The sequence below is a fragment of the Manacus candei genome, unplaced genomic scaffold (genome assembly GCF_025592945.1).
Source record: "Manacus candei isolate 608988 ecotype Guabito, Panama unplaced genomic scaffold, ASM2559294v1 h1tg000015l, whole genome shotgun sequence".
Taxonomy (NCBI): domain Eukaryota; kingdom Metazoa; phylum Chordata; class Aves; order Passeriformes; family Pipridae; genus Manacus; species Manacus candei.
This window is the reverse complement of record NW_026138063.1, coordinates 10,292,530-10,312,472: the sequence shown is the minus strand read 5'-3', so window position 1 is coordinate 10,312,472 and position 19,943 is coordinate 10,292,530. Positions and strand designations below refer to the sequence as shown.

Genomic DNA, 19,943 nt, shown 5'->3' with positions numbered 1-19,943 from the left:
TCCTTCCAATCATCTCAGCACTCCATCGGACCTCCAGCCAGCCCATGATTTCATGCCCTGTTCTCCAAGCCCCCAGCACAGGGCACCCTGCCAACAGCCCTGCCTCCCAGCGCCCCACGCCGATGTGGCAGGGCCCTTCCCAAGGACACGGCTGTCCCTAGAGAAGCCCCTCCCGGGAGCGGCCTCCACCGCCAGCGGTACCCGCGCCCCGGCAGCGCCCCCCGCCCGCCGTACCTGCTCCTCCCGGCAGCCAGGGGGCGCCGTGGCAGAGGGGCGGCCGCGACGCTCCCCGGCACGGGACTCTGTGGCCTGGGCTGGGCGGAGCTGATGAGCATGCGCGGGGGTGCCGGGGGGGCGGTCCAGGTCTTAGGGAGGTGGTGGCGGCGGGACTTGAGGGCGGCCATGAGCGTGTTCGGGGCTGCGGCACCGCTCCCGGGCTCCTCGGCCGCGGCGGGGGCCCGGCACGGCGGCGGCGGCGACGGCCTGGAGAAGATCGACATGTCGCTGGGTGAGGAGCGGGGGTAGGCCTGCCGCTGCGGGGGACGGGGCGGAGGGCTCGGGCTGAACCAAGTGTCGGGGCCGCGGGGGGGCGGAATGAACCATCGGGCTGTGCAGGGCACCGGCGCGGGAGGAACCAACGGGAGCGGGCGGGGGGGACAGGACCCTTCCATAGCGGGAGCGGCGGGGGGCGAGACCCGTCTGTGTCTCCGGGAGCGGCGCTGCTCCCTGACCCGGGGATCGCCGTCCCTGGCCGGGGAAGAGCCGGGCCCCCGTTGTGCCGCCTGAGTGTCCGAGCAGGCTGCAGACCAGGGCTTTGCGGGCTTTTGGCCTGGTGAGGCCTTCAGTCCCCGGGCCCTTGGCTGGGCGGCCCTCGGGGAGCGTCCCAGGGCCTCGCCTGGCGCTCGCAGCTGTAGACGGGTGAGGTTTGGTTGTCTCTCAGCTGGCCTTGCCCTTTTATTCTTCTCAGGTCTGTAAGTCGACAATGGCAAGTCTCCCGTGTAACCCCTTTGCAGTATAGTATCCATTATCCAGCGTGACGTCGCCTCTGCCGTGTAGTTTCCTGTGACAATCTGCCCCGTTCTCCCCTGCCCTCCCATGGCAGGAGGGGGGGTGTGTTAGGAAGATGCACAGGCTCATTACAGACCTGCAGGGCTGTGTCTCTCTGGCATGTATGAGAAACTGTCATCCACGCTATAGGTATTTCAGCGAGGTATCTCAGAGTAATTCTGTTCTGCTGCTTTGTACTGAGTCCCCTTAACAGTCGGGGACAATCTGGTTCATTTCTGGAGTGCATCTTCCAGTTTAGTTTTATTTAAAAAAAAGAAAACTAAAAAATTTGGTTTGTATGCTCCAAGACTGCTCTGTGATGCCACCAGAGTGTGATAGATTGGTGCTGTCAGGAGATGTTCTTCAAAAAGAAGAATCACAGTGTGAACTGGAATTATTAATGGCAGACTTGGCCTTTGTGGACCATCATAAAATAAGAGGATTTGCACAGTTTTTCCTTCTGTAAATAAACCAGTGGAATTCTTTGCTTTGGCAATGAAGATAACTTGTGAAATGACATTTAGAGTTTGTCTGAATGTGGAGTAGCTTGAGAGCATTCATAGAAAACTATATACCTGTGTTTATTTATAGCACACAACCTTTGTTTGCAGGGTTACTGAGGTAAATAGTTACTGATTCTGAGTGGCTTGTTGTATTTTCATATCTTCTAATGCTAACCTAGCCAAGTCACTGCTACATTCCTGGCCATTGACTAATAGCAGATTGCAGAGGACTGTTGTAGTGCCATGAGGATGTTTGCTTAAGGTGGTGGTGTGAGCAGGTGTAAAGAGTGTCATCCATGGCTACTGTCCTCAAGTCAAAGCTCCTTGGTCTGGTATAAACAAAGAGCAGATGCAGTCCCACATCTGTCCGGATAGCAAAGGAACTGACACAACCTTAATCGAGGAAACCTTAAGATCGAGATCTCAAAGTTGACTAAATTCTCATGTAACAAAGATTAATTGTATTTTTGTTGTGTTATGTGCAGCTCATCTGAAGCTGAGCTTCCAGTTTGATACTGTTCCCAGATGATTCTGCTGTTCCAGCTGTAGGTGTGATCTCTGATCTCAGGCAAGATAGGAGAGTGCTGCAGTGTGTCTCCACTAACAAATGCACAAAGTCCCAAATGTCCTTCATTTCCACAAATAAGAGAGTAACTGAAACTTAAGTCCTTTTGTTAAAAACTTGTAACCCTGTGTGCAGCAATATCTGACTTGCAAAAATGGGATTTAAGATGAAGCACATAAACTGTGAAGCAAGAGCCTATGTTCTTTGAACATGGTGGTTTGTGTCACAGGTCCATAGGAGTGGAAGCAGCCATTGTGTGGAATTACATGTTCTGCTCTAACAGCTTTGGAAGTTTTAGTTTTTGTTGAACATCACTTTATTTGTGGTGCTATGTTCAAATAACGCTCCTGGCTGAGTACTAATCCTTGCTCTAGGGATAACCCCTTTGGTAAAGAAGATTTTATAGATATCTGATATTGGGTGACCTGTATCCATATTCATTGTCCTAATAGATTTTACCTGAATATTCAATCATATTTGCAGCAAAGTGAGCTGATTTTTGTAGTTGTGTTTTTTACGCTGTTTTCTCTGTTCTACCCCATCTGAGTCCATTTGAACTCAAATGTTATGGGGTTACTCTTACAAACAGAGTAACCCCATTCCCATCTCTCCTTGACTCAGAAAAGGTTGTCCACATGTTTGTGGAGGCTCCCTCTTGAAACCTGAAGTCTTTATCAGTTGTGCTCTCAGGACTGAGATGCAGCAAACACAGTTTGACAATTTCCTTTATGGTATTTTTGTGAACAAGATCACAGTCAGATAAAAGCTGCCACACACAGTTGCTTTACTCTTCTCTTGAGCTGGCTACCAGGTCAGTGAAGGAAATCAGACTGGTGTGGCATGATTTGTACTTGATGGACCTGCTGTTCACTTTTCATCAGCTTATTCCTTATTCCTACTCTAGAACCAATTAATAATTTGTCCAACATCGTTTCCCAGGACAACAGATGAGATGATTGCTTTGGATTGCAAGTATCTGGGGAGAGAAAAGTCTTGTTTTTTTCCCATCATCTCAGTTTCTGTGAACATCTGAGAGTAACTGGTGGCCCAAGTTCTCTCTATGTGATTTTTCTTAGGTAACTTTTAAAATCAAAGAACTAAGGCTGGAATTGACATTTTATCTGGAATCTGCAAAGTCTGGGAGTGAGATGGGATTGCTTTTTTTTTAACAGTGTACAAAAACTAACGGAGTCATTCAGTTTAAAATTTAATGCTGGACTGAATGTGATAATCTTACAAGCCTCTTGAATTTTCTGGGTGTATGCAACTCCTTCCCTTTTTCTAAAGTGTTATAAAGTAAGTATTGTAAGACTAACAGGGACTAGAAGTTTATTGCAATGTTTCTAGAACCTTAACTTGTATGTGCTGCCTTTGCAAGATTGACTGGTCTGTTTTCCATGACTCCAGGCTGCTCAGGAGGTTTTATTCAGTATGTCAAATTTTATTCAGTGTGTCAAATTTTTCTTTTTTTTTTCTTTCTTCTTGCAGATGATATAATTAAGTTGAACAAGAAAGAAGAGAGAAAGCAATATTCTCCCAAAATAAAAAGAGGGCTTCAGCAGAATCAAACTCGACAGTTCAGTCCTCCAGGCTCCAAGTGGGGAGTCCGACAGCAGAAGGGTGTGTATGCCAAACATAATGTGGATTGCACAGTGTCTTTTTTGAGCTGAAATGTAACCTAATGAAATGCATGGATTGACATGGTCGATTCAGGTGTCTTTCAAATAGTGTCATATACACTTCTGATTATGATTCAGTTTTTTCCTAATCTGTTTATATTTGATTTTGTTTCTGGTTTAGTGTGAGAAAATGATGAACATGTTTGGCCATCAGGGAGCTTGAGGGACTGTCTGACTCAAGGAGGGATTGGCTTTCTTTCTGATTCTTTAGATTTATTTTAATTTTGGAAATTGTGTTGATCCTTTGTCCCTTTTCAGAGATGGACAGAACGAGTGCTTATGCCAAAGCCTGTGCAGTAGGAAACGTGGAGGCCTTGCCAGAACTCAGAGCTTTGGGAAAAAAAGACAGCATATTTATATTTGCTGACTAGAATTCTCTTTGTAGGCCTCCCCAAAATATCTGTTACTGCAGCCTGCAATGCTGGCTCTGGAATATATAAATGAATAGTGCAGAGTCTGAATTGGCTTTTCTTGGTATGAGCTTGGGATGCAAAGAAAGTACTGTGTCAGCCTTCTTAAGCCAGTGTTTTTACAATGGAATACAAAAAGGGGAAAAAAAATCATACAGGCAGGGAGTGAAGAGAGGAAGAGTACACAGTAACATCTTTGCTGTCAGTTCCCCTGAGTAACTGCAAGTGTTTTTTGATAGACAAGAGATATATTTGAAAATGTTCTCAGGCTTTAGTCAAGTACGTGGCCAGCACCTGCTTGAAGTATAGTCTGGTTTTGCTTACAATTAATTTTGAGAAGTATGTTTTTAGCACTGGATGATCAAAATATGGAAAAATATTGGCTAATCAGGGAGCTTATCACCTCAGTACAAGCTAGTTAGGTGCTTAGATTAAGACATGCAATTTCTTGTTTAGTAGCATTCATTTAAAACAAAGACCCATCTGTCTGGTGTATGTGCAAAGATCCCCATTTTTTCTTTGTCTTGCTTAGTGTTGTAGCAGCAACTTGTCATTAATGTCTTAGACACAAATGTCTTTGGGCATCAGTGGACTGTCATGTTGTTCAGGGCTCAGGTTATGTTATTGGTGCATCTCTAATAAATTGATGACAGTGCAGGAAAAAATTTTACATCTCTCAGCCCAAGTGTGAGAATATTTGTGTGGGTGAAGAGTAAGTGATTTTAAGCTGTAGATTATCAAAACATGTAGGCTCTTTTAATGACTGCAGTTGTCAAGTGTAATTGTTTATCATCTAAAGGGCACAAAAGAAACAAGTATTAGAATTTAGAATTTCAGGAGGAACTCGAGCTGAAGCTAAATACAACTGCCTTGGCAGTTACTTTTCTCTGTTGGAACCTTCCCTGCTTGCCTGCCCGTGTTGTAGGAGAGGTTTTTTTGCAGAGTTGCCAGATTCATGACATATTGAAACATTGTGAATAGCGTTAACTGCTCCCTCCTATACAGTTCCACACATTTTTTTCCATTGAAAACAAACATGTCTTACATTGTTTTTAGGCAGAAGGAGTCATTAAATAGTTCTTCTGGGCATTCTAGTTATTAGTAGCTAATAACCAGTAGATTTATTGCTGTTCTGGTGCTATTGGAGTTACTCTGATAAATAGCAAATCCTCTGTTTGTGGACAGCTACAGAAACCACAGATGATCAATAGCATTTCATTCCTTGCCAAACTCTCTGGAAAGAAATGAGGACCTTGAGCGGGGACTCTTTTCAGCTTTTTACTTCAGAGAGAGGAACATTGTTCATTTAAATAAAAGTTGTCCTTGGTGATAGACAGAATGCAGCTGCACAAAGCCCTGTGCAGCCTGAGCTGACTTGGAGGTTGTCATTTATTCTGGTTCAGAGGTTGGTCCAGAAACCTCGTGAGGTCTCTTTCAGCCTAAGCAACCCTGCTTCTCAGCTTTTCTCTTAGAAAAGGAGAGCATTTGCTAACCAGCCACAAAATGTGGGTACACATCAGGTCTCCATGGCAGATTGGTCTAAACTGGGTTCTGGTCTGTGATTTGCCTCATGTGATGGCTCCTGTCTCACGAGGAAGCACAGATTTATTATGAATGCTGTTAAGTCAGATATGTTAAAACTAGATGTGTCTGTTGCTGGAGAGCTGACCCCGTAGGCTAAATGTGTTTTGCAGTCTGAGATTCTAGAGGGGGTGATGCTTTGGGACAAAACTGAAGCATGATCTGTATTCATAGCATGAAGATAAATGGTTCCATACAGGGCTAATCCAGCCCTTGTAACTGGAGATACTACAGACCTCAGACTTACAAACCTTTTATATTCAAAGGCTGCTTTCAATCCTAAGTTTGTCCAGACTGCCATGCAGAGTTCTAATTGAAAACACTTTAAATGTGATGTAATTCATGCACTGTTTAATATGATTCTGTGGGCCAATTGCTATGTTCTTTCTCTGTAAACCACGTCTTGGGAACCTCTGATTGAAATAAATAATCTTTGAAGCTGATTTTTTTTTTCTTTAAATTAAACTGGTAACTTAAAGTTTCCTGAATGGGGAGGGAGCTGAGGGTTTTTTTTGGTTTGGTTTGGTTTTATATTATTCAGTACTTGATGAAGTTCCATTTCACAGTATTTTAAGAATTTTCGAACTTTTTGTGCTTGTTGCAGCTTATGGTAAGAACCGTTTGGGGCGCAGAAAGAAGATAGCAGGGAAGAAGCGTTCTTATGGAGTTATAACAGGCCTGGCAGCCAAGAAAGCACTGGGTTCATACAAAGAAGTCAGTCCTCTGCACAGACAGCCACTGAGCGAGAAGGTAAGTAATGCAATCCTAGTGACTCATGTCAGAACAGGTTAAAAAAATAAGACACAAGTGCATCAGAACAGTGCTACTGAAATATAAAATGGAGACATATGGTACAAACTTTTGTTAAATTGGGGATGTGTTAGCTGAGTTCTTGTTTGTTTTGAGGGGGCTGGATAATGACTAGGTGTGAAAGTAGTTTTTAACACCTAATTGGGTTGCAAGTCATGAAAATTGAAGTACAGAAGTATATTCTGTGCAAGTATGGAGGGAGTTACTGTATTTTTACAAGAAAAATAAATTGGTTTTGTTACAAACCAATGATTCAGCCAACCTGCAAGTGTTAAGCATGTGCTTACCATTACAAAAATGGAAGTTTTTGTAGAATACTAAACTTCATCAGTAGGCTCCCTATTCTGCACTCTTCCAGTGCATTGGTGCCTGTTCCATTCAGTATTGGAGAATGGGGATTGCTTTTGGATTTGTGAAGAAGACTAATTTTAACGACATGTGGAACGTGGATTTTGTCAGTTTAGGGAGATGGAGTGATGAAAAAGTAACTGCTAAGTTCTGCTGCTTTTTCTTTTCTCTCCTGGTAATGTGGAAAATAGAGAATTCATGAAAGTGTAGAAGGTATTTTCAAATGACATTAGACTGTGAAAGGTAGGCAAAGCTAAAGGGTTCTGTATGCAGTTTGTAAATGGAAATTGAAAGAAAAATGTTTGGGTGTGTGCAGTATACATTATGGTGTATATATTTATTGTTTTTTAAGAATGCACAGAGGAATTATCCAGTTTTGAAAAGGAAAACAAACCTGCAGAGACAATCTGAAATGCAGAGAAAACAAGCTCCTGCCCTCCGGAGGACTGCCCCACTGAATAGGAGGTAAAATACCAAACCTGATTTCTGAACTCTTCTTGGCAACTTTCCATAGGGAGTCTTGTTTGACAGGACCAAGTCAAAGAGAAGACAGTAGGTCCTGGCAGTAGCAATATGGTCAAGGCTACCTTGTGTGTGACATTCTACAAATCTGGGAGCCAAGTGTGGGACAAACATGGTCTCCATACAAAGCCAGATATTTAATACCAGGTAGAGCACTGAGGAAGTACCTCTATTTGTGAGCAGCTGGTATCCTGCCTTGAGTTAGATCATAGGCAGCCTGTATTTGAGCATCCTGGTCTAGAGGAAGGTGTCTCTGGCCATGTCAGAGAGGTTGGAACTTGGAGATCTTTAAGGTCCCTTCCAATCCAAACCATTCTGTGTTTCTATGATCCTGTATGGAAATGGCCAGTGTGAATTTCCATGCCTTTAAAGTGTCAGCCGTGGTTTAGTGAACTTCCCAGACGAAATGCCTTTGTGGAAGCTGGTGACACCTACAGCTTCATGGAAGCCATTACACGTTTTATTTGTGCTGGAATTAACACCTCTTATAATAAACTGTAACCCAACTCCAGGATGAAAGTTTTCACTGTGTGACTCTATTGTTGAAAGTGTAAACAAACTTTCTTTATACATATCAATTTTCTTTTTTCATCTAATTAGCAATGTTTAAAGTGCTGGAGGATCGTGATCAAAGCGAAAAGCAAAATTAAGAACCATACTGTCGTGTGACATTAGACAGTGATTTCTCCGTTTAGGAGTAACATGTTTCGTTCCTAGTAGATGAGGAGCTTATCCCAGCTGGAGTGTTCAGCCTCAAAGAGGCAGCACTGCACATGCCCTTGGTTTGGGCACTTTCTTGACTTTCACAGTAGTCTCTCTAAGGGTTATCTGTGGAACCTTTGATAACTCTATTTTTTAATAAATATTACAGGAATAACATGCCATCCACTTTTGTCAGAATTGGAAACAAACTAAATCAGCAGAAAGACACTCGTCAAGCAACTTTCCTGTTTAGAAGGGGCCTGAAGGTAATAAAAATTACTGAAAGCAACAAGAAAATTGTGCCACAGGTTCTAAGCTAACCTGTGACACTGATATTAAGGAATCAACTTCCAGTATCAGGTCTGAGTAGAAACTTCAGGTGGACTGGGAGATAGGCTCAGATTCTTCTAGGGAAGTGTGCTTGTCCTCTTCATTTACTGTAATCCATCGAGTCTTGCTTCTCATCCCAGTGTAGGTGGGCTATTCTGAGGGGCATGGAACTTGTCAGTGTTTGAGGGGGATTGCAAGGTATTCATTTTTTGCTTAAAACTAAATGTTAGAAAGCGCTGTCCAGCTTTCAGAAGTTGCTCTCAGGTGAAGAATAGAGCAGAAATACTTTTCGGAATCTGATTATGATTTAGTTTGTGTTTTTAGTTATTCTGGGGTTATTTATTTTAGTTATTTAAGTTCTTATTTTAGTTTCTTAGTGATTTATTTCAGGTTTTTTGAGTAAGATCCAGAGAATAGAGGGTGTACTGTGAAAGAAAAGTGGTAGATTTGGTTTTCATTTGTGCCCTCATTCTACATGTACCAATGTGTGAGTGTAAGTAGCTGCTGTCTTCCTTACACATGGATTGCAAAATTACAGACAGGATCAGGAACTAGACAGGTTTTTTTGCTGGCCTTGTAGCATTTTGGTGTATCTTAGTAAAGTATATGTTTGCTGGCATAGTCCTCCAAAATGTTGCCACCTCTCTATTTGTTACTGTCATTGGTGGTTTTGTTTAAATCGTTTTGCACTCTTAAAGTAATTTGTTTCCAATGTCTTACAAATAGGACAGTTATCTTCGAAGATCCTCTGACAGTACAACCCTCTTAGTGCAGAGTGTACAAACAGCTTTAAACCTCTATTTTTGAACTTCTGTTATTTCCAGCTGCTTCGATAGGAATTGAAACAGTGTTCAAGTCTGGTGTCTGTATTGGTGTGTTTTCAGGTGCAGGCCCAGGTGCAGTCAGCAGACGATCTCGATAATCAGACAGTAAAGAGAACTCGTCAGTAAGTATCTAATTTGGAAAACTTTGGTTTTGTTACTCATGCAATTCTTGTTTTAGCTCAGACTTCCTGGCTATGATAGTTGAATGACGTGGTTTTTTACCCTCTAGGCACATCAAGGAGAGTGACAGTGATCCTCCCTCTATTCTCAGTTATTTACTAAATTATCTTCTAATTTAACCAGGAGGAGTTTGTTTGCATAAGAAGCTTGCAGGAATGGGGGGGAAGGTGGTGGCTTCAGAGGATCAGACTAATCTCTAGTACTCATGAATACTGCATGGACTGGAGGAAAAATTCTAATGTCAGTGTTCTCCTTAGCTCTTGATGTAATTTTCATTTTATTTAATATGCATATAAGCCTATGAAGCACTTTGGAAATGAAAAAGGCAGATGACAAAGTAGGCACTCAGCTCTCCCCCCACATATTTTTCCCATATCATTCTGTGCCTGCTGGGCTCTTCACAGTGTGTTGGTTGGGAACACAACAGGCTGAGCAAGCAGCAGTCTGTCACCTCGTGGATTTGCTGTGAGGATCATTTTGGCCTCATGTTTGGCAAAAAACCAATGTTTTAAAAAAGTGAACACTTGGTCAGTGCTGTAGTTCTGGTGCACCTTGACAGAATGTGATCCAGCACTCACCTGAATAGGTTTAGGTGATATAAAAGCTACAACAGTCAATAGCCACGTGTCTTGTAACTGCTTGTGGTCTTTGTACTGGCCAACATTCTGAAAGGTTGTACATCCTATACTGACCAGTGTTTTGGACACACCTTTAAAGATACTCTGACTGAAATTTCTGCAACATTTTTGTAAGTGATTTCTGTTTTTTCAAACTAGGTGGCGAACTTCTACCACAAGTGGAGGGATCCTGACTGTGTCTATTGACAACCCAGGAGCAATCATAACCCCAATGTGAGTTTTCAATTAAGTTTTGAAATGTTCTGAACGTTGTGAAATTACTGCTCTGAGCTGTTTAGCAAGTTCCTAGCAGGTATTTCAGGTGACCTCAAAGTCACAGCTTCTTGTGAAGGTTTTGAAATCTGGCCCCTTTCAGAGTGTTTCTGAGCTATATTTAAATAAAATCACCTCTGGATTTCACATGTCATCTCCCAGTTAGGAGCTTGATGTGGTGTACAGAGTGCAAGAGTGTTGGGCTGGTAGATTTTCATCTTGTCTGCCCCTTCCAAATCAGATTGTGTGGCAGCTGTTTTCCTCCTCTGTCTGAACAGAAATCAATGATAGTTGATGAGTGATGGTAATAATTCGTCCCTGATTCATAAAAATACTGCTGGAGTTACGCTTAGAGAGAGCATTGCCGTATTTGTCTTTGGGAAGTTGATGGTACTGCTGTTTATAGGTGTTGTATTTTTAAAAATGTCTTGAGTAGCTTTTTTCATTAGTAGCATTTTATCAGTAAGGAAGACTGCACCAATTTTTTTTTTAATGGAAATAATTAACTGCAAATTATGTGTTTGTCAGTAGAATTGAGAGATAAAAAATAAGATGGCTGCCTGCAGGGATACTTGCTGTCTGATAACAATAACAAATGGTCCCTTTTAATAGTTCTGCCTGACTTTTACCTTCTTGAATTTGTGCCTTCCCTCTATTCAGCCAGCCTGATCAAATGGCTTGATGAAAAATTCATACCTCTGTCAGCATTAAGGCTTTATTGCATAAAACACATATTCATCATGTCCTTTGTAACATTCTTTTTTCACAGTTCCCAGAAATTACGATTAACTCGTACTCCTGTGCCACCATTTCTCATGAAGAGGGACCAATCTGAAGAGAAGAAGATTCCAAAAGGGGTTCCACTGCAGTTTGATATTAACAGTGTTGGTAAACAGGTAAATGCAGTTTCTTTCCATAACCGTGGAATTAGTTCAGGACTGATAAAAGCCAGCGAGGCACCTTCCTCCTTGACTCTCTAGTGACAGAAAGAGGGAACTAGTGACAACTACTTGTTTCCACTTCCAGTTCTTCCACTAACTTGCTATGTAACTTCAAGCAAGTAGCTAAACTCACTGTTCCTGTTCTTCTAGTTCATGTCTTGCACGCCCACTTGATTTAAATGGGATTGAAAATGTTTAATATTCCTTAAAGCCTTCTGGTGTTCCTACTGTGCTGCTCGTGTCAGCAACTGTGTGTAACTCAGGGACGAGCTGCTTAAACCTGTGTAACCTGCATGGAACCCTGGCAGCTGAATTTTTAAGGCAACTTTTGCTATGCATGTAGGAAAAAAAAATCAAATGTGATGGCGTACAGGCTTGAAAGATGAGCAATTTTTCCCAAGTTTCATGAAGACAGGCAATTTGGGGCAGGAATCCTCCTGCTGTCATTGAAGGAATTCTTACAGGTGACAGAGTTAAGTGCTGTTCTTGTAATGAGCTCCTTAGTGTTAGCTGTAGAAAACTGCATGGAGTCAAGGCATTGGTCTGGATCTGTTCCATCCATGAATAAGTATGTCAAAAATAGTCTACTACAGTACTCTAAAATTAATTGAACTTTTGGATTAGACTCCAGCCTGCTGCTGCAACTGGGCGAACTGGAAAGCAGCCTGCATTAACACAGTGAAAAGGACGCATTTGTTGAAGTTGCAGAGAATCTGTTTGCGGAAACGTGTATTGAAAGTTCCCTTTTTCAGGCTGGCTGTCCTCAGCTTAACCTATCATATTTTTAGGAGGCTTTGAGTAATGACATTGTGTACCATGTGTTCTTTATGAATTCTGAGAAATGCAAGCTCTTGAAGTGTAGTCCAATCTGATTTTTAAATAGTGTAGGGAATGATGAAATCAAACCTTCTTTTTAAAAAATCCAAGTGAGGCAATTAAGGAGTCAAGTGGTGATACAGATTGAAGAAAAGGGTATTCTTGACTCCATTATGTTGATTAAAATAACCCAGCATCTTTGAAGTTTATGGTTAAATGGCTTTATTTTTCAGACAGGGATGACGCTGAATGAGCGATTTGGGATCCTGAAGGAGCAGAGAACTGCGCTGTCTCAGAACAAAGGAAGCCGCTTTGTAACAGTGGGCTAAGCTGGCACATGGACTTGGGCACTGATCCCACCGACCTGAGAACCTGAGATACAAGTGGGCAGAAGAACACAGCATATGTCACTGAAATTCTCCAGGCATCTTGCTAAGATGGTGGCAGAGCTATCTCTCCTTTTTACTTTTGCTTTGAATGGTAAAAGACATGATGCCCTGAGGGAGAAAAAGTGGGAGTGGCACCATCACCTGGTTGGAAAACATTCTGTTGCCCAGCTGACAACAAACACTGGTTTTTTATTCATATCACAATTGAAAAACAAACAAGAATTTTAGAAGTTGTGGGGTTTTTTTCATTTAGGAGCGCTCAGTATCTGTTCTTTGGCCCCTCTGTTATGGTAAGAAGACTGTGTAAAAGTGTTTCATTACAAACCCCATCTTAGGGTTTTTTAGGGACTGCCTCTGAGCTCTCCCTTGGACTGCAGTTTGGCACAGAGCCTCAGTCCATGGATACTTTGGTAGTGATGTAGCGGCATTTTTTCATGGGAGAATTGGTTCTGTACTTCTTTGTGCTTTTAAAGTTCTATTTTTTTCCTTTCTTGAAAACTAAATGTTTTGCATCCTCATTTTCACAAATAAAGCTGTTAGCTGAGACCCAAAATACGAAACTGGGATGGAGACTATTCTACCCTTACCCTTAAAACTGGTCCAGATCGTATATTGTATTGGAGAAGTACTGCAGAGGCAGTATGAGAGTCATTTAGATTACAAATAGCTCAAGTTCATCTTCCTCTGTAAATGGGGTTTGTCTGTCTCCTTTTTTTCTTAAACTTTAGCTTTCTATTTCTTTTCAAAAGGTTTTTCACAAGCTTAATGCAATAACTTCACATTTTTTAATAATTTCACAGGAAAAAATGCAGCAGTTAACAAGGAAGTCAGCAGTATGGTAGAATTCCTTACCCTCCCAGACACAGGATTGTCATCCTGCGTACCTTGCCCCAGAGGGTTTTTTCTGGCTCTTAGAAATAGCTGGAGGGAAGCAATCTAATGGCACTTGTTTGTGTATACCAAAGAGAGGTAAGATGTGAAGCTGATCCGAAGTGGTCAGACATCTGGAAATTGGCTGAAATTGGGGAATATTGCTGAATGAAAAGCCCTTGGTTTGCCAGCATGTGTAAGGCATTAAGCAGGAGCATGTAGTCACTTGCTCTAAGCTTAGCTCTGTGCATCAGAATCTGCAGGAAGTAACAACCAGGGCCTCCTCAGTCTGAATTTATATAATCCCTAAAAAAGAGGCACTTCTTCAGAATTCCTTAACTGATGAGCCTAGCACTGACCTATAGCGATGAGGTTTAGGTAGAGTCAGGTAAAAAAGTGGTTGTCTTACTGCATCCAGGAATGTTTATGGTGTTTGAAACAGGTTTTAACTCCTTTTCATGTTCTTGAAGAATTTACATTTGACTTCTGACAGTTTGTTTCCTTTTTATCTCAAATTCCAAGTTAACTAGCATATACTGGCAACTTCAACCTTGAAGAGCATTTGACAGCAGAAGGGCTTTTTTTATGTATAGGAGTTTTGAAGTCAGAGCGCACTCTGATGCTATATAGTACTTAAACCCTTATTTTTAATGTTGAAAAATATACCTTAGCAGAAGCAAACTAAACGTAATGGTGTTAAGATTTCTTTCTTAATTACTAGTAGGAAATTTTTTTTTTAAAAACTGTCCTACTGTTAGAATTCGAGTAGATAAAGTGTTGTCAGTCATCCTGTTCCAGTGTATACGTTTTCCATGTGCCAGGATGCAACAAAAAAATTCTTTTGCATCAACATAGATGCAAAACATTGATGCAATGCATCAAAAAGTGCTGGTTTGTATTTAATGAGAAGATGCTTTACACTGTACTTTTTGGTATTTTTTGGAGAAGTTATTACATTTGATCTATTCTGAAGCTGTTAATTTTTTTTTTTTTTTAATAAAAGGTTACAGGTTTCATACTGTCGTGTTCCTGTTATAACCACCTGGGCAATGCTCTCGTTATGTGAATTTTCTGATAGCGTGCAAGGGGTTCTTACTGATGAAATTCTTATTAAATGTTCTGAAGAACACAGCAAAAAGCAGCTTAATTTAAAGAGGGCTCGTGCTCGTTGCCCAGCTTAACACCCTGACAGTTGAGCGCTTCTTGGAGTGGCACGGTGTAGGCTCACGTGCATTTATATGTATCAGCTACTAATGCATGTTTCATGTCTCATGTAGTGGTTTGGTGTGATTCGAGTGCCAGGTGTGTCAGCCCAAGCACTGGTTGTTGCTGTGACATGTCTTGCTAGCGAGAAGTCGCTGTCATTTAAATCCTGTGCTACGGGAACATCCCGAGCAGCCACCGCGGCTGTGCCTGGGAGTGCCGTGCTGGCAGGAGGCACGAACAGTGGAAATGCTGCTACAAATTGGTGGTGGAGGAAAAAATACCGCCTGTAAACATATTTGATAAGGTTGCTACTTTTCCCGCCTGGTTGGGATCTGTGCGCCCTATCCTTGGTTTCCTGCCGGAAGGGGTCTGACACACAGCAGCGGTGATCGATGCTCACCCAAAAACCAACCTGTGACCTCCCACCTCGGCGGGTAAACTAGAATTTTTAACCATTTCAGAAGGTGTACAGCCACGTCAAGGGGAGCTGGGCGCCAGATTACCCCAGGGCGAGAGGGACAAAGCAGCCCCGAAAAAAGGACGATTCGGGTTAATTAAATATTGACGCGGAGCCCCGCGCGGTCCCTGCGCCCACCGGGCGGTGGCCGCGCATGCGCAGCTGCCGCCCGCGCTGTCATGCGCCGTCGGGCGGGCCGCGGCGGGGAAATGGCGGCGCCGGAGGGCGGCTGTGCTGGGATGCCCGCGGCTTGTCCCGCTCCGCCCGGGCCCTCGGCCCCCGGCTCCTGGAGCCGCTCCTTGGACCGAGCATTAGAAGAAGCGGCGGCCAGCGGAGCCCTCAGTTTGAGCGGCAGGAAGCTCCGGGACTACCCGCGGGCCAGCGCCGCCAACCACGATCTCAGCGACACCACCCAGGCTGGTAAGGGACGGGGCGTGAATGGGGCGAGGCGGCGGGGGACGGGGGCAGGGGCTCCTCGGAGAGGGACTGGGGGGGCTGCCTGTGCAGGAGGGAGTCTGAGGTGACCGATTTGCTGTTTCTTAGTTCCTTGAAGCCGGTTTCGTCTCCTCCGCCCTTCCTCTCGGCTGAGGCAGGATGGAGGAGCTGTGGCAGGGTTCTCCTTCCTCTGCCCGTCTGATGAGATCTCTCCCGTTTGCTGGTTTTTTTTTTTCTTTATCATCTCCGCTCTGAAGTGTTTCCCTTATCGGGGGCTGTTTTAAAAAGAATTTCGAGGTTTTTCTCAGTATTGCTGCTCGCTGATGTGGTTTTAGCCAGCCCTGTGGTCTAGTGTATCTATATGTGAGTGTGTGTATATACACATAATCTGTCCTGTGCTGCTGACAGGGGAAACCAACTTTCCCAGAAGAGCTGTCAGGTGTATGTCTGCTAAAGACAACAATTTCTTATAAGCTTTGTAAGCTCTTATACTTTTATTATTGTAGTTTGAGACAGCCATAAACAAGATATGAAAGGCACTGTGAACGTAAGCACATCCCTTTTCTTTCTTTCTCCTGTATAATATGGATTTAAGGATATTAAGGAAGAGGGAATACTTTATAAGGTATAGTACCCAATGGAGCTGGTTTTATTCCTCTGCTTCTCAGATATATTCATAACAGTAGACTAAAAAGGTATACTTTGCTTCTAAGTACCTTGATCATAAGCAAAAACATATTTATGGAGTGTGTTTATATGTTACTGTATTAAATAGAGAGATGAGACTTGGGAAACGATGAGAGAGTTTGTGCAGGATGTAGCAATTTTCTTAATGCATTATATAGAACAGACTTAGTTGATGTTTATTCTGGTTTTTCAGTTCTATAAGTGAAGTAAAAGTAGTTTTAAAAGGTGTCAGTGTACCATTTGTTTGTAGCCTTGATTGATTCTGATGCAGTCATTTAGATTTATTTTAGTGTCTTGTGTTGAGTTGTAGCTTGAAAGCTTAGAAATAAACTTCAAACGTCACTTTTTTTCAAGCTACCATGTTTGCTGGTGTGTTGGTTACACTGTCAGTCAAGTAATTCAAAATGGAGCCTCCTTTAAAATGGTCTGACTTCGTACTCTGTCCTGTAACATCCTATTTATGCAAAAATCTGTCACTAATAAAAAAAAACACCTATGAAAACCCAGGAGATAACTGTGGTTTGCTTGACCTGAACACATCTATAAATAGAAAAGACTTCATGTTGGGGTATAATTTTTTCTTTTTTGGTACAAATGCAGTGGCTAATCCATAAGCAAATGCAGCACACACATTTGTGAGGGGTTTGGGCTTTTTGTTTATAACGCTATTCATTTACTGTACTCTTAAACAATTTGTGGGAATTCTTGTTTCCACCAAGGTTCCCATCTATTGTGATGAATATTTGCATTGTAATTGTTCAAGAAGCATTAAATGCTAATAAGTGGCAGTGCATGCCATACACTTTTGTGCATTTATCATCACAATGAACCTTAGAAAAAAGCTAGAACTGTTCTTAAGTTGTAAGAAGCAAAGCTTATTGAGCGTGGGGGGGACGACACATTCTGTTTAAATTCTCTGTTTTGGAGGCTGCTGTGAATAACTTCATCTTGTGCCTTTTTTTTAGCATGGTCTGTTCTATGACTTTTTTGTTTGAATAAGGCTGAGCAGTGGCAAAAAAATCCATGCAAGAGTTTCTGACCCCCAGTTTTCAGTTGAGTTCTCAGCTCCAGATTTAATCCACTTCTTTCCCCACATCAGTTTCTTGTGAAACCTGCAATTCTTTTGTATGGGAGTAGCCACAAATAGTGTGGTAGAATATACATGTGTGTTAGGTGTTACAAACACTTACAATAAACACGTTAAACAACCCCCCAGACTGTAGACTCCCAAGTGCCTTCTACATGCTGTGCCACAAAGACTCCGAGCACACAAAGTGGGACATCTATGTTTCATAAACATCGTTGGAATTACTCCCAAACTACAGAACTGGAGATGAAACAAGGGATGTGCAAACCTTCCTCTTCTTCTGTGCCTGAACAGGCACCTCTGCGGTGTGGGTCATGTTACAGTGGTACAGCTGATCCCTGTTCTTGTGGTAATAAGAGTAATTGCGTGTCACTGTAACCACATCGGTGCTTAGGAGGTGGGAATGAATCACATCCCTCATTAATGTAACTATCCTGCTGGAAAACCAGCCTCCAGCCTTAACAGATTCACTGGCCTTGCCTGGAAGCCGCGGTTAACGCGGGTGAAGCAGCAAAGCGGGTCAGCAGGAACAGGGTGTTAGAGATTAGAGGCTTGATTGACTTTAGTTGGGTGCTCTCTGTGGATTTTGAGGTTGGTGATGGGTGATGTCAACCATAAGGTGCATTTTCAGATTTTAAATCAATGAGAAGGTCACATTGCTTTGGATCTTTTAAGGGTTCAGATTTGACCAATACTAATCAAGCTGTAATAGCTTCTAGGTACCATTCTTAACCCCTCACTAAACAGACATCAGAGCCGAGTTTCTGACAGGTGTATCTTGACTTTGGACAAGCATTTGATAAACAGATCGTAGAATCATAGAATATTGTAAGTTGGAAGGAGCCTATGAGAATCATTGAGTCCAACTCTCTGCTCTTAGCAAGGCTACCTAAAGTGAAATCAGGTCAGGTTTGCTGCACTTTCATTCTTGAAGTTAACATAGTATTTCTTTTAGGCATCGGTGGAAGAATTAAGTTCCTCGTTAATCATTTGCCTTGGTGACTAAACTCTTCAGTGGAAAGTGGATTCTCTAGTCACATCAGAGCCTCAGCTGCTCTGGGCATAGCCACCCTCCAGATGAAGACCCACATGTGGCTTTTTAAAACAAGATCAGTGCTCAAGGTTATTCTCAGAACTGCTCAGGTAACTTCAGCAGGCAGTAAAGTATTAGTGAGTTTCTGGTTGTTTTGTACTTCGACAGGAATTAGGATCACATAGTGTAAAATCAAACTGAAGGTGAGATTTGTGCTTGAGAGCTTTGGAATGGATTGGTGGGAAGGTGACTCCCTACAGAGTGTGATGCAGTATCCATCTAAAGTTCTTGTACGTGTGGGACAGCTCATGTACAAGAAATGCAGTGTAGTGATAACTAATAACTTAGACACTGAAAGAGTATCTCATCCCCTTGTGCTCCTCCCTTACAAATTAATTGGAATTTTAGGAAGTGACTCAGGCTTACAAAGCTCATTGATGATGAAGAATGAGCAAGCTTCATTATCATGTGAAGTTTTTTTTTCTTTCTCTTTTTCTTTCACACTCTTTCATTTAACAGGCATGATCTCTACCCATTTCAACTGGGTTGAGCTACAAACCATTTGTTCACTCCACTCTTGTTTTCGGCCAGGGAATAGGAAGAGGAAGGGCTATAAACCACCTGAGTTAAATATGAAAGGAAGCATGGTTGCATTTTGCCAGCATTAATGTAGACTGTGATGTCATTATTTGACAGCATTCCCAGTGGTCTAAAGCATACATCAAGCAGAAAAGTTATTTTTCAAACCTTCCGTGACAGCTGTAATTTCCTAAACCACTCACTGTCTACATTTTTAAAGGAGAAAATGGGAATATGTGGGTTTATGCGATTAAAAAAAAATGGCTGTTTTATGGAAATGAACTAGTGAGATAATTACGTGTCTTGTTTCTGGAATATATTAATAGTGATAAAAGAAAGAATAAAACTGTCTGCTGTGCCTTTTGAAAGGCTTTGCCAATAAGGTATCTCTGTAGTTTTGTTCTTAGCAGCTCTCCATAGAAATGGTAAAATCTGACCACAGTGTCAATATAACTTCTATATGCTAAGTGCTTGCATGCATCTAGAAGGTCTGCAGTGACTGTATGAGTGTTCTGCAGTAAAGGGTCTCACTGGTATTTTTCTTTCCTGCCAGAAGTTCAGCTGATATTGCCTGATGAAATGTAAAACAGCTCTAGAACTGCAGTATGGCTCATACAGCAGTGGCCCTGTTTCCCAACATTTGTTCTTAAAGCCACAAAAGCAGAATCCAAGCCAGACTAAAATTAAATAATTGTTTGGGAAAAAACCTCTTCAGGTTACTGTATCCTGAATGTAATTTTATTACAGTCTGTAAGATAACTTGGAAGGAAGTGGGATTGGTGTTCAAGTCTCAGGCTATTTGTCAGCAGAGTTAACGGTGATGGTATTTAGATTATCTAAAGTTTAACTTTTAAAACTAAGAACCTGACATGTCATTAGGGTCGTTCAGAGTCTTTTACTGGCATTTGTGTACTTGTCTCTACCCTTACTAAAACACAAACAAATACACTGTCCAGAGGTTCTAGTAGCTGTAAGAGTGGGAAGGAGAGAGAATGACAACTTTTCCCCAAACTTTAGACAGTAATGCAACTTGTTCCATTCAGTTGTGTTTT

The 19,943-nt window shown here is 42.2% G+C and overlaps 3 protein-coding genes and 1 long non-coding RNA gene across 18 annotated transcripts in view; 3 read left to right on the top strand and 1 right to left on the bottom strand.

Annotated features, from left to right (window-relative positions):
- Nucleotides 1–507, bottom strand: part of RUBCN (rubicon autophagy regulator) — a 29,709-nt gene extending 29,202 nt beyond the window's left edge. For all 4 annotated transcript variants that reach the window (XM_051781613.1, XM_051781615.1, XM_051781614.1 and 1 more), the window contains exon 1: nt 235–507. In XM_051781613.1, the coding sequence (XP_051637573.1) occupies nt 235–500 (266 nt within the window). In that variant the 5' untranslated portion in view covers nt 501–507. The remainder of the gene's footprint in view (nt 1–234) is intronic.
- On the top strand, nt 499–14,423 carry FYTTD1 (forty-two-three domain containing 1). The gene is made up of 10 exons (XM_051781301.1): nt 499–508; nt 597–647; nt 3,604–3,735; nt 6,390–6,535; nt 7,296–7,408; nt 8,337–8,433; nt 9,382–9,443; nt 10,278–10,352; nt 11,161–11,287; nt 12,382–14,423. The coding sequence occupies exons 1-10, from the start codon at nt 499–501 to the stop codon at nt 12,475–12,477; spliced, it is 909 nt and encodes a 302-aa protein (XP_051637261.1). The 3' UTR covers nt 12,478–14,423.
- LOC127468482 (uncharacterized) lies at nt 671–2,101 on the top strand. Its single transcript, XR_007903575.1, has 3 exons — nt 671–832; nt 968–1,197; nt 2,036–2,101. It is a non-coding gene; the product is annotated as an uncharacterized LOC127468482 (long non-coding RNA).
- Nucleotides 14,424–15,258: 835 nt separating the features above from the next.
- Nucleotides 15,259–19,943, top strand: part of LRCH3 (leucine rich repeats and calponin homology domain containing 3) — a 63,253-nt gene continuing 58,568 nt past the window's right edge. For all 12 annotated transcript variants that reach the window (XM_051781630.1, XM_051781624.1, XM_051781625.1 and 9 more), the window contains exon 1: nt 15,259–15,490. In XM_051781630.1, the coding sequence (XP_051637590.1) occupies nt 15,280–15,490 (211 nt within the window). In that variant the 5' untranslated portion in view covers nt 15,259–15,279. The remainder of the gene's footprint in view (nt 15,491–19,943) is intronic.